Source organism: Gekko japonicus, unplaced genomic scaffold (genome assembly GCF_001447785.1).
Source record: "Gekko japonicus isolate JY-2015 unplaced genomic scaffold, Gekko_japonicus_V1.1 scaffold219, whole genome shotgun sequence".
In the NCBI taxonomy this organism is placed as follows: domain Eukaryota; kingdom Metazoa; phylum Chordata; class Lepidosauria; order Squamata; family Gekkonidae; genus Gekko; species Gekko japonicus.
This window is the reverse complement of record NW_015165241.1, coordinates 307,589-317,299: the sequence shown is the minus strand read 5'-3', so window position 1 is coordinate 317,299 and position 9,711 is coordinate 307,589. Positions and strand designations below refer to the sequence as shown.

The following is a 9,711-nucleotide window of genomic DNA, read 5'->3' as shown; positions in this document are numbered from 1 at the left end:
CCATGGGTGCCATAAAATGTAAGGTATAAACTTTATAAAGATTATTTCAGATGCTGAATGGCAATAGCAGGCTTGATTGGATTAGGTGTGATATGCAGAGGGGTAGCAGGCGTGGAGATCTCAGCATTGGTAATGAGACAGGAAACCCAGGTCTCAATTTGGTACAGGAGGATTCAGTCCCGGAGGATGCAAAGAATAAATGGAAATAAATCTGTAGAAGTGAGCAGTGACTCACAAAAGCACACACCTTACCATAAATTTTGCTAGTCTTCAAGATGCTACTGGACTCTTTTTCTAATGCTATTAGAGACCACAACATTCAAAATCCAGTGAGGGGAGCTGTGACGACGACCTTATTCTGGTTTCACTTTAAAAGTTCTCTTTTTATTCTGTTTATCTGGATATAGACGGCTGCCACCAGGAAATTTTAAGGATTTCCAAACCTTTATACTTTACTGTTGCTCTTACTATTTTGGTAGACCTAATTCATAAATAAAAGGGTAGAACAATGTAACTAGTAATGTGTAAATAATGAACAATTGCTTGGTGTATCACACACAATCTGCTCCCTTACTGACAGGGATCTTTTCATGTAACTTTGTATCACTTGTTTATCTCCATGCCATATAGGTTCACTGTCTCTTTCCAGTCTGTTATAGCACCCAGACTTTACTATAACATTTCTTCACCTAAACTTTACGTTTTCATAGACTCAGCCCTCAGATCTCTTATCCTTCCTCTCAGAACAACCTCAGCTGTTCTTAATTGCTTCAACACAGAACTAACTTATTCCACACAGGACTGCTTCTCTTTCCTCACACACAGAACTAACTGAACTTATCAACTGTCAACCTGTAACTGTCACTCCTGACTGACATACATACTCATCCACTCATTTTCATTTCCAAAACCCCTCCTCCTCTCTGTCAGCCACCAATAATACCACACTTGCCTCTCTCAACCACTCTAGTCTATCTACCACAGCCATGCAACCAAACTTTTAAAGAGACACACACACACAGAAACAAGGAATCATTACAGGAGCATTTTAACCTTCCAGGACTCTCAGTTGCTCAGTTGCTGACCTAAGAGGAGCAGTTCTCTTACAAAGGAATTTCAAAGGGAGATGAGAAAGAGAGAGTGCTGCATTGCAACTGATCACAGTTGCTCAAGACAATGAAAACTACTGGACTGAACTGAGACCTAGGTTTCTTCCCTCATTACCCTCATGACCAGAGTACGCTCTGTGTCACGGTGAGATGAAAATGGTAGGCAGGTAATTTATATCTACTCAGGAAGGTGGGGTAGGGCTGAGTCATTATCTTGTAGGAGTTCCCCAGGCTGTGAACATGCTAATGGAGTAGCTTTTCTGAAGAGGTTCTTTTGTATATGGATTGTTTCCTGAGGAGGTTCTTTTGCATGTGGATTGGTTCAATAGTTCCTCCGCTCTCTTTGTGGCATAGGAAATTATGGGAACATTACATAATGGCAAAGATAACTGAACAGTTGAATTTTAAATCTGTAGAGAAGTATAAATCAGATTTTGAGTTTATCTGGTACCCTATATTGGACTATTTAGAGCAACGTGGTGAATTTTTTTTAAAATGCCAGATCTATCTAGATTAGTTTCAATTTTTAATTGTTAAAGTATAATAGAAATAATATAAGCATATGAAACTGGATATTACTTCTTGACCATTTCCTTTGATTTGTTGTACATAATTTTAACTGTTTGTAATTATTTGTGCAATAAAAAGATATTTAAAAAAGGAAAGAAATCGCTCTCACGCAGAAAGTACCACCAAAGGTTTCCACTGCTAAATTGACAACTTAGAGTGTATAAAGAGAAGAAAATTTTGGAGACCTTTGTTCAGTTTTAGAATGGCAAATGTATGACTTACGCATGGTTTTCAGTTCACTTGGAGAGCAGAGGCATTTGGGTTGTCTCATCTGGAAGTTTATTCTGAAACACTCATTTTCTTAATGTAGTTATGCTAGAAAGCATATGGATCAATTGCTGGCATTTGGGCTTTGTGGTTACATAAATCACAGTTTCTGTAAATGTTTATGATTGCATTGCCCAATTCTGATTTTTGCGTTTTATGTTTTCCCCAGAAACAAGCCTGAGGCTGTAGAGGTAACATTTGCAGGTAAGAAACATTATTTTTAATTCAGTGAGATAAAAATAAAATGCAAATACTTGAATTTTGTTGTGGCTTTTATTAAGCAGTGAGTACCTTGTCCCCTCTGTTGACTCTGACAGATATGTGAACTATACAAATGGTAGACCTTGTTCTGGAAGTTTAATTGGTCATGGTGACATGCCCAGTGTTTCTCCTGTTGGTGATGGTAATGTCAGCTGGTTAGGTGCTTTCATAGCTGTTGCAATGTAGTGTATTCTAACACAGTAGATATGCAAGCCAATAATATCACTTGTTCATGTTTCATGCTTAAATTATCTGATAGTCCAGTGGACAGATTGTTTGTCTCAAGCTTGGGAGTGGTGGGATCTGATCCCTATTCACTTCTGTTCTTACTTTTTGACCCTGGGCATGAAGGTCATAATCATGCAATGGGCTACAGTGGTATGCATGGGTAGCAGCTGCCCTTGGAACAGTAATAACGTGAATCTCTGATAACTCTTATCTTGTCAGTAATAAGATGAGTTCTCATATGGATTACAAATTGGTTAAATGACAGGAAGCAAAGAGTTAATGGACAGTTGTCATAATGGAGAGAAGTAAGCAGCAGGGTCCCACAAGGATTGGTATTGGGGCCGGTACTATTTAATTTATTCATAAATGATCTGGAACTAGGGGTGAGCAGTGATGTGGCCAAGCTTGCAGATGACACAAAATTATTCAGGATGGTGAAAACCAAGGCAGACTGTGAAGAGCTCCAAGAGGCCCCTCCATAAACTGGGTGAGTGGGCGACAATGTGGGAAATGAAGTTCAGTGTTTGCAAGTGTAAGGTGGGGCACACTGGGACAAAAAAAATAAATCCCAGCTTCAAGTATAGGCTGATGGGATCTAAACTTGCTGAGACAGAGGGGGAAAGATCTTGGGGTTCTAGTGGATAGCTCAATGAAAGTGTCAACCCAGTGTGCTGAGGCAGTGAAAAGGGCAAACTCTGTGTTAGGGATTATTAGGAAAGGGACTCAGAATAAGAGGACCAATATTGTTATGCCCCTGTATAGATCTGTGGTGCGGCCTCATTTGGAATACTGTGTACAGTTCTTGTCACTGTATCTCCAAAAGGACATTGCAGAACTGGAAAAAGTACAGAGGAGGGCGACCAAGATGATTAGGGGGTTGGAGCGCCTTCCCTGCGAGGAGAGTCTGAAGAGTCAGTTTAGAAAAGAGACAACTGGGGGGGGGGCATGATAGAGCTTTATTCAATTATGGATGGGGTGGGAAAAGTTGACAAAGTGAAAATTTCCCCCTCTTCCAAAATACTATAACTTGAGGGCATCCAGTGAAACTGATGGGCAGTAGGTTCAGGACAGACGAAAATAAATACTCCTTTACACAGAGAGTGATTGAAATGTGAAATTCGCTGCCAGAGGATGTAGAGATGCCACAGGAATAAACAGCTTTAAAAGGGGATTGGATAGATTTATGGTGGATAAGTCTATCAATAGCTACTGGCAATGGTGACTGAGGGGAACCTCCACATTCAGAGGCACTAATCCTCTTAATCTCAGAGCCAGGAGGCAGTATCAGAGGAAGGCCTTGGCCTCTATGCCCTGTTGCTGGCTGTCCAGAGGAATTGGTTGGTCACTGTGTGAGAGGATGCTGGATCCAGCAGGGCTCTTCTTATGTTCTTATGAGTTTGATACTAGTTCTGCCCTTGTGCTGGTATTGGAACCTTAGCACTGAATTTTTGAGTTGCTGCCACAGTTATTGTAAAAAATGTAACACTTTTTTGATGTAGGATCAATCAAATATCAGCTTTTGAGTTTCCTTGAAGGAACTCATGCTAGCTGTTAAGTGATTGGTCTAACTAAAAACGCATTAATTCAGCTATTTTTGAAAATGTTCAAAAAAACACTGACATGTTCTACAGTCTTTGCCTCGGTATAGTTATAGGCCACGTTCAGACTGGCAGTTTGCAGCGCTAGGGAGTCGCGTCAAAGAAGACCCAGAATGGCTTGGTCACAGTATTCCCATTCATACTGCAGCAAATGAAGTGGAAGGATACCGTGGAGGAAGCTCAAGGGAGCGCTCGCACTGTTGTCCTGCACCTGGCGGGCTGTTAGCGGCTGTTTCTGTGCTCCACTGCATGCACCTATGCGCATGGGCGCATGGGCACCTGCCCGCGGAAACAGCCAGTGCCTATTATCAATGACTGCGGGTTGTTCCCACCTTACAGCGCTTGTGTTCATATGTCAGGGAACCGGAATCAACCCGCTCTCCACCCCCAGGTACTTTTAAAACTTGGGAGGGAAGCGGTACAAGACGGCTTGGATACGGCTGGGGGACGCCAGACAGCTGTGCCTGTGTGAACCCGCCCCTTTAATCCACTAGTGAAACGTTCCTGAAACATTTGGCTGCTGTGCCAAACTGCCCGTCTGAACGCGGCCATAGTATAGGTAAAGTCTGTTGTCGAATCTGCCCTTACTTGGCAAGGTGCCTGCTTCCTATGGCTCTGAAATTCTGTGCTTTGCTTCACTTAGTTCTCTAGTACGTACACCTAGGTTCTAATAAAACCCCCAGCATCGTGCTTCATCTGTGACAAGTTCTAATAATATAACTTCAGGAGAGTGTGGATTTTTTTCTGAAACACATAAGTTTTGTTTCATATTGCCACTAGGCTCCAGTAAAAGTAGTAGGCTTGAGGGCCAAAGAACTTGCTATGCTTTGTACCTATTTTAGAAGGTTTCCTCACCTACCACGCAACTAAACTGAAGCTAAGTAGAGGCACTCCTAACCTCTCACACGCTTCCTTCCTAGACTTTGATGGAGTCCTTTACCATATTTCCAATCCAAATGGTGATAAAACAAAAGTTATGGTCAGTATTTCTCTGAAATTCTACAAAGAGCTCCAGGAACATGGTGCTGATGAGGTAGGAATAGACATGTTCTATAGTATTTTTCCTGAAATTGTGAAGCAGACTTCTTCATTGTCCATGTACTCTTTTTATCACTATTGCTTGTCCGCTAATGTTCTAATGTTTGCAGCCCTAATAGTACCATTTTAAGTCTTGTCCAGTAAAATCTATCCCATTCTTTATCTATCTTCTTTTTAAGAACTCTGTCACTCATGAAGTTTATTGCTTCCTCACACTTCCTTTGCAAAAAAAAAAAAAAAACCCTCAGAAAGTTGCAGGGGTACAGGATAGTGTTTTACCTTCTTTAATTTAAAGTTAGTAATAGTGGATTATTGCTGATTCATAAACTGGCCCCATTAATGAGAACTGAAGGTTACAACCATGGTTTAAGATACCACTTTTGACAGACATAGCCAGTTTGGTGTAGTGGTTAAGTGCGCGGACTCTAATCTGGGAGAGCCGGGTTTAATTGCCCACTCCTCCGCTTGCACCTAGCCGGATGACCTTGGGCAAGCCATAGTTCTGATAAGAGCTGTTCTTGAAAAAGAGCAGTTTCTGTCAGAGCTCTCTCAGCCCCGCCTACCTCACAGGGTGTCTGTTGTGGGGAGGGGGAGGGAAAGGAGATTGTCAGCCCCTCTGAGACTCCCTTGGGTAATGAAGGGTGGGGTATAAATCCAATCTCTTCTCCCTCTTCTAAATTGTCGGGCCCCACCTGTCTCAGCTTCTTTTTAGGTTAAACTAGTCTTCCATAGTGGCTGTTAGTTTGACACTGTCCGCTGTACAAATGGAAAGGTGCACATGATGGCCATCGTCCTAGGCACAGTAAAGCCAGCACAGAGCTAAAGAACAAACTGAATCCTCCTGCCATCAATAATTAATGAACCTCTCCTGTACTGTCAATACTGTATAAGTAGACCAGTGTGGTCGATATCAGCCCTTTTACTGGTCACGAGCTTGGGACATTACCACTAGACGGTTTGAGTTCTGCCTCTGAGAAAGAGAGCTTTATGAAGAGACAGTATGGAAGCAGACTGTGCTACGTAGGTTCAAGCGGTCCTTTCAGACCAGTGCATCCTAGTGAGTTTGCATACAACTTCAGGCTTTGATGTGTGAAATGGCAAGTCTGGTTCATGTTGAGCCACAGGTCTGTTGCAAAGAACCATTTATGGCAGAAAAAGCAGTCTACTCTGTGCCTTGTGGTTGGATCTCTCAGCAGAAAGTGTGACTCAGTTCCTGAAACAGTTTTCAGATGTTGCGTAACTAAATGGGGTTCATACTGCACAGCTTAGCAAGAGGCGATGCTGCAACTGGTTACAAGCATATATTGAAACAGTTCATAAAACTACTTTGAGTCATTTACATATATATCTTAGGTAGTAAGGACTAATGTAGATACCACACAATGTATTTATCACACTGCTTGCATTGTTTATGGAAACCAGTGTTGAAAGTAGCTGCTTTTTGAACAAGGGAGAGGTGCTGTTTGAATTTCCCCCCTGCCATTTGCCTATTCCAATTGTTGTTGTTCCTCCACAGAAGTCTCATATGTGGGTCTGCTGCTCTGGAACCCGACAAATGGAGGGGGACACTATTTGGGAAAGAGATCGAAGTGGGGTGTTAATAGGAAACTGATCTGCTTTGCTCAGAACTGTCTCATTTGGAACAGCTTTTCATAAAATGGCAATTGAGTTTAAATGCCCATTATGTGGTTCTAAGTGTCTTTGATTTTCTGGCAAATTAAGTGATGATGATAAAGAACTAGAGTTGCTGTGTGCCTTGCCTCTGAAGGAATGGAAGGAACTAGTGTCTGAAGAACTACACCTTCCCCCCCCACACACACACACCCCTATACACACTGCAGTCCTTAGGTGCAAGATTAGTATTTCTTGAGACATACAGGATAAGGAAGTGTTGTGTTGCAGGTGGAAAACCTAACCCATCCTTTCCCGTGTTCACCAGGACTGTTGTCTGAGTGGCAGGGTATAAGCAGAGGAATGGAGCCAATGGAAATTCTGCTAGGAGAGGGATTGGGGTATATGTCCAGAACATCAATTTCTAGGTTACAAACTTGGCAATGAGTAGCTTACCAAAGTGCTTCTGCAGTTTTTTACGATGGGCTTTGTAAATCTGCACTGAATTTTGCTAGTACAGTGCCTCAGAGGAGGGTAGAAGGGGCAGGTGAACTAACTTTAAAATATTGTTGAATTCTAGCACATGTTTTATGGGACCTATTCAGTTATTTTTCTGGGCTCTTGACCAGTAAGAATCACAAATGCTGCTCTGTCTATTTGATTGAGGGATCGCTAATTCCTTTTAGAACCCCCCAGTTATTTCTGGAGACCGATTGGGGGTGGGATTCAAGTATTGCAACTGGGTCAAATCTGGAGCAGTAACAATGTCTTCCGGTCTTTATTTATTTATTTAACGTTCCATTTATAGACCACTCACCCCCTAAGGGCTCTGAGCGGTTTACATTGTACAATTATTAATTACATTACCTTACTAGGGCCACACACAATGAGGGAAAGGGACTACCTATCAGGCACCCATGGTGGGGTCTTAGTTGTTGTTGTTTCTTACGGAGGTTCTTCAATCCTTGTGTGGTGTTAGCACCAGTTGATACAGGAAAATTACACAGGTCGATATAACTTATCAAGGATTTGCCTTTTTGCCTTGTAGGTGTTAATTAGCCCAAGGAGTAAGATGCAGAATTTTATGGCTTTCCTGTTCAGGCACAGCACTAGTGATAGGAGCCCCCTTCCTGTGGTGCCTGCCTGTGCCGTTAGCAGTGAGGGTGAATGGAGTCTATACTGAGCTCTCTCTTGAGTATTTTGTGATGAAAGCTTTTTCTCTAAAGCCATTGCAAGCTGTAATGGAAGGGCTTGTATCATTCTTTCCCTAGTCCTATTAACATGTGGGCAATCTGCATCTTCTTGGTGCACCTGTACAGGTACCTGTGGCTTGGCCACTGGAGTACACAGCTGAGAGACTGTTCATGCGTTGTGAGACTAGGTGATATAGCTGCTGCTACTCAGAGATAACCACAAGTTTTGAAAAGAGAAATTCCAGTCTGTATTCTGCCACACAAATACATCTCATCCTTGCTTTGGATCCTGTGGAGCATCCCTGCCAAGCATACACAGTCATGAAGTTCTTTCCTGCTTTCCTCCAGTAGCCCCCGAGACATCTCAGACCTGATGCTGGAGGTTGCTGGACTTTAGGGGGCAAAAAGCCATTCAGCCAGGGTTCCACAATGTGAAGAAACCAAACTGGCATCGCTGCCGCTCTTGCAGAATCTCTCGTATTAGCAGAAACACCACTGATCGAACAGGATGGCTGTTTTGCCTGATCACTCCCCCAACAGGCCACGTGATTTCCAGCATCAGTCTTTGAGTCTTGAGGGACTGCTAGAGGAGGAACAAGGGTGAGAAAGGAGTCATGTCATGATCGTTCTGACTTATGTCACCCATAAGATCCAAACCCTCGTTTCCAGTGATGAAACAAATAAAGAACGGCCCAGTTGTGTGTTTCCTTTGGCACTAAAACAGCTTCAGGAATCAAACTTTGGCCAAGGCAAGACTTCAGTGTTCCCATGAGCCTAATATCCTGCCTAGAATCACAGTGCTACCTTCTTTTAAGACATTTGAGAGTCTGTGCTTGTAAGCCATTTATCCAAACATAACAGCTCCATCCACAGTTTTGCTAAGGTGATAGAGTGGTACAAGCTGAATTCATAAATTTTGGCTCTTTGCTCTTTCTTTCCAAATTAAAACATTAGAACAACAATGGGGAAGTGTGCTGCTAGCTGTGTGAAATGCATAGTCCCATACGGAAAATGAATTGACCTGGAGATGACTCTAGCATAGATGTTAGTGGCTGAAATACTGTGAATTTCTTTGTGTTTGAGAATATTTAAATCTAGAGTCTGTCAACAAGGACGGAGACAGTCAAGTTTAAGGGCCAAGATCTTTTGACTGTGGAAAGGATTAAAGGGTCTGTTACATCTTTGATGCCCAGTTGTATAATCTGGGAGACCCTGCTACTTCCGTGTCCTTTGTTCATGGGAGCTCTTGTTAATAATTGTCACCGAAGAAATGATGCAGATCAGACTGTGATTCATTGTAGATCCAGTTATATTAACAGCTCAGGAGCCTGCTTCCTCTCTAACTCCATGAACTGTTTTTGTTTGTTTGTTTTACATGGGGGAAGGAAGCTATTTCGCTCACCCTTGGCTCATCTGCTTTTGCCTTTTGGAGCAGGCAAAAATGCTACCAGGCACTGAAAACAGCCCACCTGTATTCAGCTTGCCTTCTCTCCAAGTGAGGGTCACAACTAGGGAATCTTGAATAGCTGTGCTACCTTGAACTGAGCAATACTGAAACTGGTGCCCCCGAGAAGCATACTTGACATAGGATTGGATGGTAGTGAACCATGCTGCCAGGTTTCACTGTGCAGTCTTATTTCTCCATGTTTCATAGTACCTTCATCTCTGCAATTGCAGCATGAGGTGCCTGAAAATATTTTGGGTCTCTGAAAACCATCTTGCAAATCTGCAGTGACTAGAACAAGGTTTAAAGCTTTCCAAGGCAATGCCATAAGGGAAAGGTAGGAAAGGGCTGAGGCAAGCAGACGGGAGGAATAATTAACGTTCAGCAATGTT

The 9,711-nt window shown here is 42.6% G+C and overlaps 1 protein-coding gene across 1 annotated transcript in view; it reads left to right on the top strand.

The window, feature by feature from the left end:
- The first annotated feature begins 1,228 nt into the window (after positions 1–1,228).
- Positions 1,229–9,711, top strand: part of ARPC2 (actin related protein 2/3 complex subunit 2) — a 22,704-nt gene continuing 14,221 nt past the window's right edge. Inside the window, exons 1-3 of the mRNA XM_015410023.1 lie at positions 1,229–1,254; positions 2,116–2,150; positions 4,954–5,066. Of these exons, the coding sequence (XP_015265509.1) occupies positions 1,229–1,254; positions 2,116–2,150; positions 4,954–5,066 (174 nt within the window). The remainder of the gene's footprint in view (positions 1,255–2,115; positions 2,151–4,953; positions 5,067–9,711) is intronic.